The sequence below is a fragment of the Magallana gigas genome, chromosome 2, assembly GCF_963853765.1.
Source record: "Magallana gigas chromosome 2, xbMagGiga1.1, whole genome shotgun sequence".
NCBI lineage: Eukaryota > Metazoa > Mollusca > Bivalvia > Ostreida > Ostreidae > Magallana > Magallana gigas.
In genome coordinates this window covers 24,937,784-24,957,628 of record NC_088854.1, presented here as the reverse complement: position 1 = coordinate 24,957,628, position 19,845 = coordinate 24,937,784, and the positions used below count along the sequence as shown (strand labels likewise).

Here is a 19,845-nt window from a genome sequence, read left to right as displayed (position 1 = left end):
TCAACTTGGGTGAAGATTTTGATTAGCAAATCATTAAATTGTTTGACAACTGTTCACTTTGAAATATTTGTGTAGTTGAACAAAACCAGATAGGCTATAGAGTACAAAGCAGTACAAACGCGGCAGACCACAGCTTTGAAATCACAGATACTTGTGGACAGATCTTTGTTTTATTCAGAAAAATTGTGTGCACCAGTTGGAATAATTTCCCCTTTTTCTTAATTGGGAAATAGAAGATGCCACAGAATCAGAATATACAGTATCTGATATTTTGTCTGAAGGAATTGATATGAAAGGTTATTCAAGAGAAATGAAAATTAAAAAAAATAAAAAATGTATGAAGAAAGGAGCCGTGCTGTCTTTGGTTTGATATAACTTAGATTAATAGCTTTAAGTCTCCTGACGTCAAAAACGTCTTAATTCATATTAAGATTATTTCCTATACTGTAGTAAGTATACTGTTATTTTGTAATGTAATACTATGGTGCAGGAAATTATCTGAATTACTAGAAAAAGAAATATTTTTGATGTGTCATGTCTGTGAGTAGCAGGTTGAAGTATGACTAAAACATTTAGAGAATTATAAGAAAATTGTTTCAAAAAGAATTGTAATGAATATTAAATCTCTAATAATAACGATGAAATTTTTTTGATGCGTCAATGTGCATGTTCAATTTTTTTCCGGAATTGTAGTATATTAAATGACCGATTTATATTTAGTTTCACATAAGAGTTTCCGGTTTGATTTCGGCATGTACACAGAAAATTGAAAAACATTTGACGTTTTTCTTAGCGAATTACACTTTTTAGCATGGAAGAAATTAAATCGCATGGGATATTTTCATTCAAAGATGAGAAGACACAACCCGATCCGGTGTTTGAATACCCCAGTAACATTGCTAACAGCGGCATACCTCTTGTGATAGACAATGGTAAAAATTTCAACAGATCGTGTAATAGTGCATTGTCATTTCTTAAACACCATTAAAGTTGAAAAAAATATAGTCCATGATAATATTTGGGATAGGTAGCCATAAAAAGCGGGTCATAAATTTTTGTGTATGTGACTATGTGTAACCCCCCCCCCCCCCAATGTTTTGTTTTATATGAATTTGAGTGCAAATGTTTGCTTTATATTATTAACCTTTAACCCTTTAACTTCTGAGTATTGTATTTGAATGCAATAAGATGTACATTTTAACACATCTGCACACAAGCAGGGGTGCAGTGTATATAATATATGTCTAGTTTTGACAGTGAATCATTGAGAAATTGGTATCAATTCTGTTGATAAAGTAAAGATTATTTCTCACAAATACACTAAAATTAGTGCTCTTAAACTATATAATCGTACAATATAGATTTTAGAATTTGTTAACACCAAAAATAAGTTTTGGAACTCAACTTATCAGTGTATCAAAATGTTAGTCTTTTTATATGAAATGTGATTTCAAATTTAAATTTTTTTTCGATGTTATCAAAAGAGGTGTATCTAGAGTCGTACAGTTTATGATGGTATCATCATTATTTATATTAATCCATGATTTAAAGGTGTATATAAATGCAGAGCTGGATGGGCAAGTCTAGAGCAACCACAACTTGTTTTTAAGAATATTACAGCAAAGCAAAAAGGGAAAAAGGTAAAACATGTTTAATAAATTTTATTATGAAAATTACCATTAGAAATAGGTTGTGTCCACGAATTTAAATAATGCTTTGGTTTATAAAATTATTATGATGCCAGAGGCAATTTTTTACAGAGAGAGCGCTCGCCATTGCATGCCAAAATTTGTGTTGCAGATATACTAATAGAGAATTTTGGTGAGAGATCACGAGCCCTCGCACTGTTGAATTCGCCTCAGACCATACACAATTTATAATACAGTTCAATTTAAACATGAAAGTTTTGAAATTTTATAATATCATCAATAGGAATTGGATGTTCAAGTTGGAAATGAGATAAATAATGTTGAGGTGGTCAAGTGGATACTGAGGACACAATTTGACAGAAACCTTGTCACATTGTATGATGTGCAGGTAAGAAATGTGCAGATTATAGTAAGTTCAGCCTAATGTGCTCTCTTTAAAAGAGAAATAATTTGTCATCTGTTTTTGAGTGACAAAAGAAGTTTTTATGATTTTAAAGAATCAATGTGAGAAAGTTAGATTATTAAAAAAATGGTAAGTTGAAGGTAAGATTATAGCATTTGTAATTGTTCAGTGATCTTTCATATTAATACACCTGAATTCCATTTCCAGGAACAAATCTATGATTACATATTTGCACACCTTGGGATTAATACGGAGGGTTGTGTGAACCACCCGATAGTGATGACAGAGGCACTGTGTAACCCGGGCTACTGTCGCCAACGTTAGTACATGTACACCAAACATTCGTGCACATGTAGTTTCATAAATACACGTATTGCATTACATATGAAAAATAATGCTAAGCTTAAGATACTGTCATCCTCTCTTTGTTTTGTTACTTTATGTGTCATCAAATAATCAAATGCATCAGAACAATAATTTTTTAAAAATTTGTGTGGGTAGATGTTACTACAATTAGTATTTCATTTAAATTTCTTTTTTTCATACAGAAATGTCGGAGCTGCTATTTGAATGTTATCATGTTCCCTCCGTGGTCTATGGTGTGGATGCTCTGTTCAGCCTCTACAACAACCAGAAAATTACAGGTACTGGCTGCCAATACCCTCAGCCATAGAACTCTGTTTAATAAGGAAACCCTTGATGTATCAAACTACATGGAATAACTCCTGCTTTGAATTTTGCAGATCTGACCCATTCGCTGATTGTTGGCTGTGGCTATCAGAACACCTCTCTCATTCCTGTGGTGAATGGGAGGGTGAGCTCGGCCAATTGTCGGAGAATCAATATGGGTGGGGCACAGTTAGATGCATTCATGCAGAGACTGCTGCAGTTGAAGTATCCGGGTCACATGGCGGCTATCACCTTGAGCAGGGCAGAGGTCAGATTGCCAGCTATGTTCATTAATTGGCAAAAAAATACATTAAAATGTTCTGTGAAATCATCAGACTTCATTAAGGGCCAGAAATGTTACCTTAAGTGGGAACACAATCACAACCCTTTTAGCTGCTAATATACTGTATTAAACAGGGGAGTAAAATTCAATTATTTAAAATATATGGTATCATTAATTTGTTTCAGGAACTGGTCAGAGACCACTGTTACATGGCCGAGGACTACATCAGTGAGCTGGAGGCGTGGACAGACAATGATTATTACGAGAACAATGTCACTAAGATACAGCTGCCCTACAATGCTGCTGTTTGTATATTAAGATTTTTCTATCTTCTATCTTTGCAAGCCAAGAGCCTTCCTATTTGTACTCTTAATTTCAATTTGATTTTTTTGGCTAAATCTTCTAAGGGTTGTAGAGTAGAGAGTATGTATTGGAAACCCTTGGCTAGTGAAGATGCTTCTAAGCTAGTGTGCAAGTACAACTGCACATTGTATATTCAATAATGCTACATGTACCAGTATAAAATCTATGCCTAAATTTATTAAAATTAAAATACAGTTGAAATTTGATGTATCAAACACTGATATCTTGAATAAAATGGATATTTCGTAGTGATTTTTAAGTCAAAACCACTTATTTTCTTAAAAGGTATTTTACCCTAAATATCTCGAATACTCAACTTTCTCGCATTATCACCGGTGTGAGATCGGTTTGTCCGGTGTGAGACAGCAGTGTGAGATTTTTCTGTCTTACACTGTGTATTACTACGCCGTTTTAAAACGTAAACAAACGTTGTCTGCAGTAGGGTAATGCGAAATAGTGCATTGAGATTATCCATTAAGTAACTGTGTTGCTTAATTAATTACAATTTTTCATATTTTAATTGAAAAAACTGTCGTATGCTTTCATTTAACTTGCACTATTTGAAGCACGCGGAGAGATAAACCGAAAGTAATCTTTTGAACGTCATAACAGAAAGTTGTAAAACATAATTTTTTAAGCTAATATAATGCGAGAAAAATAATCATTCATTATATACTCGTGTGGGATAGTGAAATTCCACCTCGGGGCCAAGATTCACGATCTAGAACTCGGCAAAGCCTCGTCCTAGACTGTGAATCTTGTCCCCTCGGTGGAATATCACTATCCCACACTCGTAATAATGAATGATTCTATTAATCTCAAAGTCCTATCTTGTTCGAGATGATAAAGTTTGACTGTATCCATGTATACAAGTACCTAGTAATTACATTCATTTCTAAATTAGTTAACATGTATCAAGTATCAACTGGCAATTTCATGGTTTACCCATGTAAGAAAAATCTGCTGCTAGCTTTAAAGATTCAGCATGCATAAAACTTTTTACTCTTGCTGCAAGGAATGATTTTATTTTAAGTACATGTATCTAATATTGAAGATACTGGTTTGTGATAGGTCACTGGAAGTCAGCTGACAGCAGAGCAGTTGAAAGAGAGGCGAGAGCAGCAGATTCGTCGCCTGAAAGAGTCCAACGCAAAGCGTCGATTAGAAAAGGCAAGAACTTGTTCTAAAAATTATTTTGCAATCATTGAAAAGAGCAACTTAATGGTACATGTACATTGTTTAAGTTTATAGGTACTCCACTTGTAGATGATTTTACTAATTTTTAAGACTTTTCATGCAGAAATATTTGAAGTATCATGTTAATTATGTTATAAAATCAATTTCTTTTTGAGCCATGCCATTTACTAAAACTTTTGTTGTAGGAAAACATCTAACCCATGTCATTCACCTGATTTTTAAATAAATTCTCATATATGAGATTAATGCATGTTCTTTCTTCATAATTTTTTCATTGTAATGTCACAGAATCCATGCCTTATATAAATATCTAGCTTTTACAATAATTGTACATTGTCTTGAATGTTGTGAGAATATCTGCAATTTGAGATTGTAAAGTTGAAATTGAGATATCATGTTTGATAAGATGATGTTTTTCGTGTAGCTTCAAATGGAGGAAGAGAAATTAAGGGAGCTCATCAGTGTTCAGGAGCTGTTGGACGATGAGGATGAAGAAGCATTCAATGTATGTACAAAGGAGGGAAAAGACATTATGATGTTATGTTAGTTTAAAAACAATTGAATTGAATTTATATTTACATGTATAAGTATGAACATGTTCTTGATATTTTTGAAGTTTTAACATGTAGATGTACATACATGTGTGTTTTGTATTCAACTTGCAATAATGTTGATGATATTTTTTCTAATGAGTTTGTATAATATATAGAGAGCCTTATCATCACTCCGATATGACACAGCGGAAAGTTTGCAAGTCGAAATCACAAAGCTTACAATGTCCATACAAAGAATGAAAGCCAAAATCAAAGGAATTGATCTTCCTGTCGATGAAGAGGTAACTGTTCTATCATCATGTCATTTATTAAATAGAATTTGTTCTACACACTATAAATTTTTCTTATTTCCATGGTAGATGATAATGTTTCTAGGATGGGTTGTGACCAATTAATGCTTTATTCTTTTGTTTGAAACTTACCGGGATATGATTTGATTTCATTACTTTCTGATCTTATTTCTGTTATTTTGGAATTCAGTGCTCTCACATTTGCTTTAATTGTATTCTGAGTATCTTGAATTTTAACAGGCAAAGAAACCAGTCGTGTATGATCTTATTGACATCCCTGATGATCAACTGACTCCAGATCAAATGTCAATTAAAAAACGACAAAGGATGTTGAAGAATGCAAGGGAGGGTCGACTTAGGGCACAGGCAGTGCAGAGAGAGAGGCAGCAAAAAGTAGGAAATATTTTTTATAATTTAAAATCAATATTTTAAAGATGACAAAGTCTCATGGAAGAAAATTTGACTTTGATCTATATCAATGAATTTGACCCTATATTAACATTGACCTTATTATTGGAAAGATACAGCCAGTGTTAAATTTAAAGTTACCAACAGACAGGACATTTTATAAAACTGTATGAATTTGAAGCAATAATTAATTCAAGGGGAAAAAAGGCTTGAATAGTTGTGGCTAAATGTATGATTTAATTCTTTGATGTTTTTGTTTGATAGGAAATGGAAGAAGAGAAGAAATTAGAGCAGAGAAGAATAAAAGATTTCAATGGCTGGCTACAATTGATTAGAGACAAAAGAAAAGTATGTGAAACAACATGATGCTATAACAGCTAGTGTATTATTATGTAATCACTATGCTTCGTTTCTTTCAAGCATTATGATAAAACATGTATACACCTACATGTGCATGTATGACAAATATTTCATATTCAACTGCTAATGTACATACATTGTACATGTACATGTATTAAGGTTTTGATTGATCAATATTAGTTAACATTTTGAAGGTTGAAAAAATCCCACTAATAATAATGTCTTTCCTATGAAAATTTTAATGACAGAAATTTAGTAAAAATATTCACATTCAAAACTGAGTCACTTATCCTTTCAAATTTCTTCCTGCCTCAGAAACTGCTAGATATCCGCAATGCTAAGAAACAAAGGAAAGCAGATCTAGCCAAGAGAAGAACATATGCATCTCAACAAAGGATGAGAAAGATTACCCAGCTTGTTTCTGGTAGGTGTTTTATACATTGTATATGTTCTAATGAAGATGAATAGGTTTTATATGAAACAAAACTTATTAGCATTTAGAATAAATGAAGCAATGCTTACATTGATATGATTGACAGGAGGATCAAAAAAGAAAAAAGAGGACACGTTTGGTCAGAATGATGCCGACTGGGAAGTGTACAAAGAAATAGTAAGCAATCGTGTTAAAATCTGACAAGAGCTTTTTAAACATGCAAAAACCTATTGCATTCATTTCACCTTCTGGGATTTCTTTTATAAATTGATTTTACAGTAGTATTAATTATAAAAAAGAAATACTTGCATTACTGTTTTCCAGCACCCAGAGAATGCCGACAGTGATTCAGAGGCAGAGGAAGACAAGCTGGAGGAACTGGAGACTATGCTGAAGGAACACGACCCTGAGTTCCAAAAGTAGGTCAACTCCTGAGGAGAAACTGTGTCATCATCATTTATCTATTTATTTTTATCTCTGGATGAGAATATGGGTGTTCAATATGGACTTGTTCTACATGGACATCATGATTTTTCATGACTTTTTAGGGAAATGGACCAAACAATGGGACAGACAGGAGAGTTTGACATTGCTGAGTACTACAGACTTCACCTAGCAGTAGAGAAAATCAGGTAGGCACAGAAATAAGAGATTCTATTCCTATCCTATTCTTATCATATAAGATTAAAAGATTCTTCAAATTTTTCAATGTGTCTAGTTCATTAATGTCACATTTTATTTTTTATTTACAAAGAGGATTGACTACACATCTTTTCTAAAGTACCGGTATTACATGTACATGTACAACATGTTAATTCAGTAATCAGCACATGAAATGTTGATGATTTGTATAATACATGACTAAATGAACTTAGAAGAAAGTACATGTACAAATAGAAAGTAACTTGTTACAGAGTTCCAGAACTGTTGTTTCAACCCTCCATGATAGGAATTGAGCAAGCAGGCATTGCTGAGACCATGGACTTCGTTTTAAAGAAATTTGATGCTGAGACACAAAACAAACTTGCTCAGGTACAGTATTTGCATTCACCCATTATGAAGAATAACATTTTATGAAGGTAGCCAAAATAATTTTTTTCCATACTATCCATTAAAGTACAGTACAATGTATATGTAAAGGTTATTAGTGTTTACTTGAGTCTATATTAAGACAAATAACAGGATGGTTTTGTTTTTGTGTACAGAATGTGTTCATCACCGGTGGAAATGCCATGTTCAGTCATTTTAAACAGAGACTTGAGCATGAACTTCTGGCAATGAGGCCTTTCCAATCACCATTTAATGTCTCAATTGCAAGTAAGTTCCAATTAATATATCTATAGTTTAGAAGATTTATATTTTGAAATCATTTGAATTAATAAGTTACCAATATCAAAAGGATGTTACGAACAATGTACGTTTTTTATTTTGATGAGTCTTATTTACATGGGTAAGCCACTTGTATCTTGATACATTTAAAGTTCTTCTTACACGATTTTATATTTCATATTCACTTCTTTAGAAAAAATGTTCTCCAAATCGATATTTGGAACAATGAATGTTAAATCTATACTACATGTATATGTAAATGCATGACATTTTTGAAGGTTTTTGTCAGGATAATAAAAATAAACTTGTTTTGGTAAGAAAAATTTCATTTTTCACTTTTAATCACATAGGATTGTAAAAATTTTTTAAAATCTTTCCCCAGAGAACCCAATTCTTGATGCCTGGTATGGAGCCAGAAAGTTTTCTTTATCTCCCTTGTTGACAAGCAGCAGTATCACAAGAGCGGAGTATGAAGAGAAAGGTGGAGAATACCTAAAGGAACACTGCGCTTCAAACCGATATTTCCCCACCCCTGCATCAAACAAATAAATCTGACTAATAAATCCATTGTACCATTTTTGAGTTTTATTATTGAAATGATTTCAAAACTATAAATAATCAGAAAAAGTTCTGGTCTGGAAGGAATGATAAATGTAACATGATTGTACATGATTGTATGTTATTTCCAGTGCTTCAATAATGTAGCAAGTTTATTTACACAGACACAAGAAAAAGCAATGAGAACAGGTCCTTGTCAGTAATGCTCTCTCTAATCCTCTCTTGTCTCTCTCCACATCAATAATTAATAAGTCCTTGTCATCTCCTCTCGAGATTTGCCAGCTCCTTTTGGCATTTTCCTCTTCGATGTGTCCTCCAACTCTTTCTGCTTATAGTAATGTGGTGCAACTTCAAGTAGCCATGAATTGTCAATTTCTATCACCTTTAAAGCAAATTTTTCATTCATTATAATTGCTTTACATACCGGTACATGTGCAATACAGTAAATGTCTCGGGATGTCAAAAAAGTTACCCACACAAAACTCCTTTGTCCTACATAGCTTATATTGCATCAAACATCTTTTGAATAAACTGCTTTCCAGTACATTTATTTGTAGAGCTTTGTATTCAATAGCTCTATTGACAAAAGACCATGTTTTCTTTGAAAAATAACCATTTAGCATGCCAAAAAATATCAACAGATAAATATTACTTTACAAGTACCTCATATTTCACAGTTTAAGTATTAAATTGATACTGAATCAAAACTTGAATTTGCAACCTTTGGAGTACCACTTTTAAAATGGTTTGTTCTCATTTCTTACCTGTCTCATGAATTCTTTCGTTGTGAACACCAGTTCATGGTAAATGAGCCACTTAGGTCGATCTTCGAACATGCTGCTGTTCGGGTGAACCAATACTGTTTGATGATATTTGACAGTTTTATAATTACCTCCCTTGTCTAATCGAGCAGTGTGGTAAAAGAACCCAGCTGTAATTGCCTGTCAAATACAGATGTTGAAAACAGGTTGAAGGAATAAATAGACTTTATGCATGACATATTTCTAGTACATGTACTTATTCATTATAAATTGCCATTAATTGGAGCACTGTTAACAAAGAGCTGAGTGCTACAGTGTACATCTAGGAACGTGTTCTATTTCCACGAGAATAACAACACATGAACATTATGCTTTATCATTAGATTTTTAAACTTAATCTTTTAAGAACAAGTAGTTACAAAAACATATGACCTACAGTACCTTACGAATGGCCACTGAGTCTCCAGGATTTGTAGAGATCTCAATCTCTACTCTCTCCATTAGGCCTTCCAACTGGTCACGAATATCGCGAGCCCTTTTCATGGATCGGTGCTGAATAAAGTTTTCGTAACACCACTGCGTGGAGAAAGCTGTCTCCTCCCACTGATCGTACACATTTAACAGAGTCAAATGATCACCTCCAGGCCGAAAGAAATTCACACGTGCTGTGTCTGCATGCACCACTTTGTCTTTTGGTCGGTAAAACACAGCATTGTTCACAGATAACATAGCACATATTGTCAGGATTTCTTTGGCACATTTGTATCTGAAAAACATTTCAAACATTAAAATTTTAAAACTCAAACATAACTTACAAATTCTTGAGTAGGGTGATGGATATAAACTCCAATATCTAAGAAATCATGTTAACTACTTGATACCTTTTAATATACTTATAAAAGGATGTCAATTTCTCTTCCTTTAAACATAAAACTATAGTGTACATATACTTACTGTTCTGAAGCCAAAATACATTTGGATAACATTGGATCCACAGGAAATTCAGCCATTTTTCTTCCCAGTTTGGTCAACTCCCCTCTGTGATTTAAAGCTCCCAGAGCATAGAGCTGTTCAAGGGCCAGCACTAGGGTCTCATGGGGAGGGGGGTCCATGAAATCAAAGTGGATCAAGTCATTGATCCCAAGACTCTTAAGCAGTAACACCACATTTCCCAGGTTGGTCCTCTGAATTTCAGGGACAGTATTATCCTCCAGCTCGTGTTTATAGGCCCAAGCTGTGTACAATCTGAAGCATTTCCCTGCTGAAACTCGACCAGCTCTCCCTGCTCTCTGATTGGAGGAAGCCTGCAAAACCAAACAGATATAAACAAAATCATGGTTAAGTCATCCACAAAACTGATAATTCATTCTTCTACACCAGATACAGATGTACTGTAAGAAAAACTAGGATTTACGACATCTAAACACCAATACTGGTAATTCACTCTTTGAAATCTCAACCACCATTTTTAAAATGACTAGAGGCGAAAAGACTTTAAACTAGTATCAAAGAATATCGGTCTAGAAATTTGAGTTGACTGAACCTTGGAGATAGGGGTGACTATCAGAGATTCCATCCCTGTCCTGGCATTGTAACTGTTCTGTTTGCAGAATCCTGGATCAATCACATATTTGATGCCATCTATTGTAAGAGAAGTCTCTGCAATATTTGTGGCCAAAATTACCTGCAATGTATGTGTAAAATTGTCATGCACTGTACTTTACTTATAGTTTATACATATACAGTTTTATTCTCACAAGAATCCTGATTTGATTGTACTCAAAATACTCAGCAAACATGCTACCAGTAACATGTACATGAGTACATTTTCAAGTTGAATGCAAATGCCACTAGATAACTACCTTTCTTGCTCCAGGAGGAGTTGGTTCAAATATCTTGGACTGCATGTCAGAGGGTAGATTGGCATAGATGGGCAGGATGATCAGTTCCTTGATTTTGCTGCCAAGTTTTTTGGTTCTTTCCTATGTAAGCAGTGCAAATTTTTAGACAATCTGATGATCAAACAGAAGCTACAGTGTTTCGTTTTTCCATGAACATGTAATACAGTATACCAGGGGTACTATGTGTGTTTTTGCATTCTACTACACATGTGGTTTCACTGCTATAATTTGTTTTCTGTTGTGAAGACTTACAGATATTATTCTACCTTTCTTTAAATACACATTTAAGCACATCATTATGGGCATTTTCATAGAATCCCTATCACTAAATAAAAAAGTTGACTTCACCTGCCCTACATGTAATTTTGTATTTAATGAAAATGTAAAAATATTTATTCCAACACTCAATTTTTGCCAAAGTACAGATGAGAGCATTACCAATTTCAAGAAATGACTACGGTATACAGTACACATAAGTTCTTAGAATTGGTGAAATAACAAAATAAAAACAATGTTATCCCCAAAAGATTTGGAGAGTTAAATATTTTCTAACCTGTAACATTTCATTGGCTGTCTCTATCTCCTCTTGACCGGTGAGGAACACCAGAATGTCCCCTGAGGGCTGGGTGACGTGTATCTGTAGCACTGACACCACGGCAGCATCCAGATAATCTGCCTCTGGGGCCTTCGTGTAGTAGATATCAACAGGAAATCTCCGACCAGGAATACGGAAAATGGGAGCGTCGTCAAAGAACTACGAGTACAGTGAACAACAATGACAAGTCAGTGACATTAGTTAATACATGTACATGTACTTGTATTTCTAGACTTATCTTTAATAAAGATTTGTTTTCATGATTTTTAGCACATAAAGACTAGTGCACATGCATACATTTAAGTAAACTGTTATTTTAAAGAAATATAATATGTTGCTAATATGCCTGCAGGAACTTTTAAAATGCTAACGCATTATCATATTTAGTTTATGAGTGTTGTAATGCATTAGGAAATATTGAATTCAACATTAAGCAAATGTTAAGAGCAATAAGTTTATTTTAATTTTTGCCATATTGAAAATCTTTCTTAGTTATACCGCAGAGAATTTTTCTGCATCTAAAGTGGCACTGGAGATGAGAAGTTTGAGATCAGGTCTGAATCTTGCTATGTCCTTCACTAAACCAAATAAGACGTCTGTGTGAAGTGTTCTCTCGTGGGCCTCGTCAATGATCATTACACTGAAGATATGAAAGAGGAAAATCTGAATTTACGTGGGAAGTGAGTATAAAATATACTTACATGTACATGAAGTTTTAGCTGAATTGTAATTACTGGGTAATCATGATAGCAGATTTTTATCAACTTTTGTTCTTGAATCTCAGAGAAGCAATAATTCTGATTACCAACCACAAAGCCAGGAGCTTAGTGTACAATATCTGTCATTATAAAAAATGTACTGGCATTTTAATTTCCATGTATCACTGACCTGTAACTAGCCAGATCTGGTTCTCCCAAGAATTCACGCAGCAGCATTCCGTCTGTCATGTATTTGATCATGGTTCTCTCAGATGTACAGTCTTCAAATCGGATACTGTAGCCAACCTGTGGTAAGAAATTGAAATTGAGGTCATTTTATTTTGAATCCCTGAATGACAAAAGTAAAGTGAAAAAGCACATAAGACTTATTAAATACTGAAAAGATGCTCACTTCATTGCCAAGTTTGTATCCCATCTCTTCTGCTACTCTGGATGCTACTGACATTGCAGCTACTCGTCGTGGTTGGGTACATCCTATTTTCATGTCATTTTTTGTAAAGCCCTAAAATATAAATGTAAAGCTTGTAAATCATTGTGAACTACAAGCAATAAGACCAAACATTTTGAATTCCTCGTGCTTATATCTCTAATCTTTTAACTTGATTAACATACAATTTCCCTGAGTTTTGATTCTGCATGGGAGCTACAATATATAAAGTTTCTACCAAGTAGATATAAATTGATATAGGAAAGCTCATTCCATCTTTAACTGACAATTTACCCCTGAACATGAACTTCAGGATCATGATATACTGTGCTAGACATGTTAGCATATTTTCACCATGAATATTACTGGCACTGCATAATTCTAAGGCTAAAAAACTCAACACTTACTGCATGATGCAGAAACTGGGGGATCTGAGTTGTCTTCCCTGACCCTGTCTCTCCCTCTATGATGAGGACCTGGTGTTCACGTATGGCATCAATCAAATCCTGCTTGAAGGGGTACACTGGTAGACTTTTCTGGGTTTCCTCAATAGTCATTTTCTTCAGTTGGGCCTCGGTTAATTCTGGTTCATCCTACATGTATATGTACCGGTATTCAAAAGATTTTTATAAAACAATGTGAAAAGTTCTCTATTAATTTCATTATCTTGTTAATATATCCTAAAGATTTATTTATCTCATATTCAGACTTTACACATTTTTCTTCACATTTACATGTATTTAATGACAGGTTAAATGTTACCTTATTTTTCCTTGTTCCAGGCATTTGCAACACTTGTACGAATTCTATTTCTTCATCCATGATAAAGTCATACTCTTTCTGTTTACTTTTTGCCTTGGCATCTTTTGCTCCGAACCTTTGTTCAAATAAACCTCATAAAATATCTTTTATAAGCAAATGCAGATCATTTAATTTTTTTTAAATGCATAAGATACCTAGCATCAAATTTGTCAAAATATGGATTTTCAATACGCAAGAAAAATATTACAAATGCAGCAATTCCAAAGAATTTAAGCCTTTTTGGCCTTGCCTACAATTACATGTATGTTACAAATCTTACTTCATTATAGCTGCCCCGACATGCTCCTCCTCCCATCGCTTCTGTTCATAATTTGGCCCTTTTTCTGTAAGGTCCTCTTCATATTTATCTGATGGTTTGACATCATCTTTCGGCATGTAATAGCGATTAATCTTCTCTCCCTCCCGAGCTTTGTGGTGATCTTTGGCTAATTTGAGGACTGTTTTCTTATATTCTCTTTCCCTTTTCTCTCTCTCTGTAAGTCTGAAGAAATATAAAACAATTAGAAAATCTGCATTTGGTCTCCTTGAAATCTCTTTGAAATGATTTACCGGTACTGAGAATAATTTGAGTTCAAGGGATATAATTTTCTTGGATTGCCTAAAAGACCAACAGGTTTGCAATTATCAATCGGTATTTGAGTTTAAACAGTAAGTTTCAATATTCCTTGAACATAATTCAGTAGTATACACAAAAAACTAAGTCTTTTAATAGTCCTTCACAAAATCTGCCAATCAAGTACATATACGGTGAGAGGCACCTGTAATAAAAACTTACTCTGTGTCTCCAAACAAGTACTCCTCGTCCATTAACTCCGCCTCCAGGTCATCCAGTTTGTCGACGTTTCTTTTCTTCAGGTAATCCCTCCTTGACTTCTTCCTCAGCTCCGGAATTATCTTCTTCCTGTCTTCTGCTTCCATCTCCAACCTCTTTCTTGCTTCTTCATACGCCTTGATAAATACAAATACAATCCCAATTTTTTAAAATCCGAATTATTATATATTCCTTTTTCAAAAAATTATCTTACAAGCTCAATGTTCAATATCAAAATGACTTTTTAAATCAATAGCACTGTTTACCCTTTTCTCAGACTTAGACATGACAGATCTCTGTTTATCTTTATCCTTTGTTTTTAGGCGTTCAGCAAATTTGTCCCTCTCCTCCAGATCTTTCAGTCTGTCTTTCTCCATTTCTTCCTCTGAATCCTCCTCTGTTTCATCTCTATCGTCATCTTTATCCAAGCTATCAATTAACATTGCAGTCGTGTAAAGTATTTGTGTCAGAATTACATGAAAAATGCGTTTCCAAAAGTATGTAGCAAAAACCATGGCTTGATACATGCACCATAACAAGATAGGAAAGAAGAAAGCCTAAATTTTGAACCTTTTAAATTCCAAAGGCCAGAATTATACTGAACATATAAGATTTTTAAAATGGATCTTAAAATTTAAGTCAATTAAATTCATTTATGCAAGCATGGCTGGAAAACTGAAAGAGAGCTTTGTTGAAAGCTAGTCAATTCAAGTAAACTCAAACTTGATAAAATGGTCATCATAATGATCAGGGATGGGGTAATTGAAAAAAGTATTTGTAATTGAGTGTAATTAATTACATTTTTCAAAGTAATTGAAAGTAATTTGTAATTGAGTCTGTCTTCAATTACAAGTAATTGAATGTATTTAAATACATTCCAAAAATATTGTGTATTTTCAATTACTTTTCAATTACATTTCAATTACTTTTTTTCCAAGTTTAAAATATAAAAAAGGTGTCTTATAATGATAAATAGATTTTATACATGTTTGGCATGGACTTTTGTTTCTACAATAATTAAATGTCCCATAATGTTTCATATGTTTATACAGCATAACACACTGCCCAGGGTATTAGGTAAAGATCTAACTTTGTGGAGGTGTGAACTCCTCTAATACCCAAGAATCCCCATTGATTTTAGACTTAAGGGTGTCAAAATATCTCATTCTTGTGAATTATAGCAATTATTATTTATATACTGATATGCTGTACTGTCGAAAGTTGTACTTTCTGAAAAAACATAGTTTTAATATGTGATTAAAAATTAATTCACTATAGAGAAAATATTTTTCAGAACCAAAAATGAACTCAATGGTACTTAATGAATTTAATGTAAAAGAATTTTTTTCTAGAAATTTTCAAGAAATCTGATCTGAACTGAACTATACAACCTTTAAAAACATAACCGTACATAAAGCTCTGTATATCTTAATGCTGTTAATATATGTATAAGTTCTAAAGATTTAAAGAAATAAAACTAAAGTATTTGAAATGTAATTAATTACATTTATCAAAGTAATTGAGAGTAATTAATTACATTTTAAAAAATCAATGTAATTGTAATTGCAAGTAATTGATAAAATTGTCAATGTATTTGAAAGTAATTAATTACTTTTCAAAGTAATTGACCCCAACTCTGATAATGATTGATGAAAAAATATCGCAAATTTAGAAAGAATCTGTAGACCGATTATCTTGAAAAAGTTACCCGACTTACAAGCCGGTCAATGGCAAAACCCCCAAAATAAATATGAAAAAAGCCACCCAACATATAGGGGAACAATACTTATAGGCGAGTATATGCGGTACTGATCTAAAGAAAACAAACAGAGGAGAGATGAAAAAATGAATGACACTTAATGGCATGTTTTTTTTTCCAAGTGGAGCATAAAAACAAAATATAAGACATACTTCTCTTCCTCACTGCTGCTTTCAGATGAAGATTCCTGCTTTTTTCTGTACTGTTTCTTCTTGTCAGATTTTGATTTCTATAAAGAATTTCAAAAGGAATACTGTATTAGCCACAGATGAATTCAGGACAAGAACTTAAACTTAATCTTTCATTGGACAGGATACTTGTGTGTGAGATTTGACAGGCCTTTACCTTTGATGGAACAGCATAATTTTCGTCCTCACTGTCACTGTCCAAAAGCTGATAGCTACTGTTTTTCTTTTGTATTTCCAGTGCTTGTCTTTCTAGAATGCGAGAACTTTTCTCTGAAACAACTTTTTGGGGCATCTGTAAACAAAAAGGTCATGGTAGCAGGTAAATTATGTAAATTTTTTCTGCAATGATCGCTACCTTTCTTTTAACTAATTAATAAATTGATTATGAAAAGTTAATAAAATTCACTAAATTACTGTTAATATACATTAGTATGTTAAGTAAGAGAAACAGCCAAATCGTCTCCTGTGAGACTTTGAGTCTGACATCATCATGATTATTTCATGCAGTCCTCAATTTTCCTTAGGTTGCTATAGGTTTCGACAAATTGATAAACAGGGTGTTTCAATTTCAGACCTGTCAGTTTCTTATCAGTTTCAACCGCTGTAGATTTTGACAAATCAATAAACGGCGTATGTAGATTTCAGTCTGGCTGTTTCTATAGAGCTACGAATTAACTATAACTTTCTGTAAGAAATAGAGGGAATAATACTTGGTAGATGTAAATATATTTATATGAACATTTATATGAACTCAACAGTTGCTTATTAATAAGATCTTTTTGAGAATGGCAATGCTCAATATGTGATATAACTATGAAATCATCTAGTTACAAAAGGGGCTCAACATAAGAACATCTGTAGAAAAAATTTTTTAATACTGGATCTATTCTACTCATTCATTGTCCTGATATATGGGATATGACTTCATAAAGCTGATTTTATTATTTCTAGTGTTCCTCAGGTGAGCAATGTGGACCACGGGCCTCTTGTTATTTCTAGAATGATAACGTTTACAACCTCCTATCCCTTCTTTTGGTTGAAAATGAATAAACGTTCAAACCAAGTGGGAGACACAAACTCATGAATAAGTCCATCAGGTTTTGTTTCAATATGATTTTGTTTCGCACTTAATAGCTATTTTAAATATGGCATAGCACTAGGGTATATTTCCTCCCGTTTTCTCCTGATACTCTTACAGCTGTCTCATGATCTGATAGTAGGTAAAAGATTACAATAATCAGGTTGGGACCAATCTCCCAAATGGGAAATAATAGCCCGTTTGGGATAGAATAGCCCAAATGGGATATAAATTTAAAGTGCAAAAAATAAAAAAAATTTTGATTTTGAAATTTTTGATATAAATACACATTAGAATAGATGAAATACAACAACTTTTGGTAAACAACTTTCTCTTTAGCTGTAATATTATGGTATCGGGTTCGTTCGCCCTATCCACCTGTTCGCCTTAGTCCGTTCGCTCTAGGTCCGTTCGCTCTAATTATCGTTCGCCCAAATTATCGTTCGCCCTAAACCTCGTTCGCCCCTTTGTTTTTATTAATAAACCACATCATAAGTTATTTCATTTACCTTAATAACTGAAAACTTTTATCAATTATTCGTATATTCTATGTTTTTCCTTCATCAAAAAAGACGTACCTGGTATGATTGTAAGATTTTATTGCCGTAAATTGTCGATAACCGTCTCGTTTTTATAATGATCCGCTTGGTGTTTTTTTTAAACAATTAAAGAAATTGAGACCTTACTTGGCTCATTGAGAAGCTTAGCAGATGATTATCACCTATTCTACTATTTACGTAACGCAATCCTTTGATCTCTAAATGAGATACATAACGCGCCATAAGATATAAACATATATCGTGAGTAAATTAAGTTTAATAGCTATATATATATATGTATACGTATTATTGATAAATAACATAAGACATAATGTGAATTAAATAGCTTGAACAATCATAAATTTGTGTATGATTTTATATGTAGTAGTAGTTTATCGGCGTATACATTACATACATTGTCATAGCATAGGAAAACTACACCTGGTTCTATTTGAATTCGTAATTTCATTCAAAGCTTCATTATTTTTCCAGAGCAATTATAACGGGCGGGTCTGCATACTTATTTATAACTGTGTGTGGGGAGACAAGCATGTAGCGGTATATCCTTTTTAAAGTTATATACAGCAACTGTACACGTTTTTTTTAATTGTAACTTTGCAAAGACTGCTCTCTGATATATAGGTCCCTCGTCTAAAACCACAAATTTCATAATTATGATACGGTTATATTATGAGGTAAAATTTATTATAATTACAAAATAAATACATAAGAAAATTAGATTTAGTAACATTAAAAAAATAAAATAAATCAATTCACAAGTTTTCGTAACGATATAATAATGCCACCGTAAGTCAAATGGTCATTATTTATAGAAGTGGTATTATTTTCATTAATTTATATATATCTTCATAGTGTTTAAATTGATCAGAATACACAACAAATATATAAATTAATCCTATATAAAAATAAGGCGAACGGACGCAGTGCGAACGGCGTCAAGAGCGAACGGACCTAGGGCGAACGGAAACTAGAGCGAACGGCGTCAAGGGCAAGCACGTTTTAGGGCGAACGAACAGCCAATCTAATATTATGGAGATTGATCCCTCAGTATATCCAATACGTCTTGGGGATCAATTTTACAAACTATAATAGACATATAGAAAAACTTCTTAACCAAAAGTTGTTGCATTTGATTCACATTAATGCGGATTTATATAAAAGAAATTAACATAAAAAACTATTTTTAGCACTTAAATTTATTTGGGCTATTATATTCAAAATGGGCTATTATATCCCATTTGATAGATTGGTCCCAACCTGATAATTAATTGATCTTCATGAGACTGGTTTTTTTAATATCAAAAACCAAATACCTTTTGCCACAACTCATGTGCAAAATTCAACATGTTTGTGTCGATTTCCACTGTTCCAGTTTCGCGAATTTTGTCGATAAAATCATTGGGACCAGTTGCCTTTTTCGCCAAACCAAGGAGATATTGGGAAATATATTTGTCTGATATTCCCAATATATCATGGAGCTTATCATTAACCCATGTTTCTAACATGGATGCCATAGTCTACCTAAAACTGTAACTAATTTAAACTATAATCAAGTCAAGTCCAAAATATTCAACTTCCAAAACTTCGTATTTCATGGGAGCAGCCATGTTATAATTTTACTGAACGTTTCGATGACGTATTGCACAAATTATCATGAACGCACCTTTCTAGTCTTCTAGTCTAACTGACTATTTCAACTCTTTTGTTCGATATAAATCAATTTCTAAA

At 33.3% G+C, this 19,845-nt stretch overlaps 2 protein-coding genes across 2 annotated transcripts; one reads left to right on the top strand and one right to left on the bottom strand.

Moving 5' to 3' along the window:
• The first annotated feature begins 730 nt into the window (after nt 1-730).
• LOC105339475 (actin-related protein 5) lies at nt 731-8,515 on the top strand. Its single transcript, XM_011445045.4, has 19 exons — nt 731-932; nt 1,552-1,640; nt 1,933-2,037; nt 2,260-2,371; nt 2,601-2,696; nt 2,796-2,989; nt 3,190-3,309; nt 4,439-4,537; nt 4,989-5,069; nt 5,274-5,399; nt 5,649-5,801; nt 6,081-6,164; nt 6,492-6,600; nt 6,716-6,786; nt 6,934-7,028; nt 7,158-7,241; nt 7,524-7,641; nt 7,815-7,926; nt 8,321-8,515. Exons 1-19 carry the CDS (start codon nt 812-814, stop codon nt 8,485-8,487), a joined length of 2,136 nt encoding a protein of 711 aa, XP_011443347.3. The 5' UTR covers nt 731-811; the 3' UTR covers nt 8,488-8,515.
• On the bottom strand, nt 8,312-19,750 carry LOC105339474 (pre-mRNA-splicing factor ATP-dependent RNA helicase DHX16). Its single transcript, XM_011445044.4, has 18 exons — nt 19,431-19,750; nt 16,637-16,771; nt 16,444-16,520; nt 14,799-14,961; nt 14,497-14,669; nt 13,981-14,202; nt 13,662-13,776; nt 13,307-13,492; nt 12,864-12,974; nt 12,642-12,757; nt 12,252-12,393; nt 11,712-11,912; nt 11,120-11,239; nt 10,801-10,941; nt 10,212-10,561; nt 9,699-10,023; nt 9,261-9,437; nt 8,312-8,878 (listed from the first exon to the last, which is right to left on the bottom strand). The coding sequence occupies exons 1-18, from the start codon at nt 19,629-19,631 to the stop codon at nt 8,741-8,743; spliced, it is 3,093 nt and encodes a 1,030-aa protein (XP_011443346.3). The 5' UTR covers nt 19,632-19,750; the 3' UTR covers nt 8,312-8,740.
• Between the last annotated feature and the right edge of the window lie 95 nt (nt 19,751-19,845).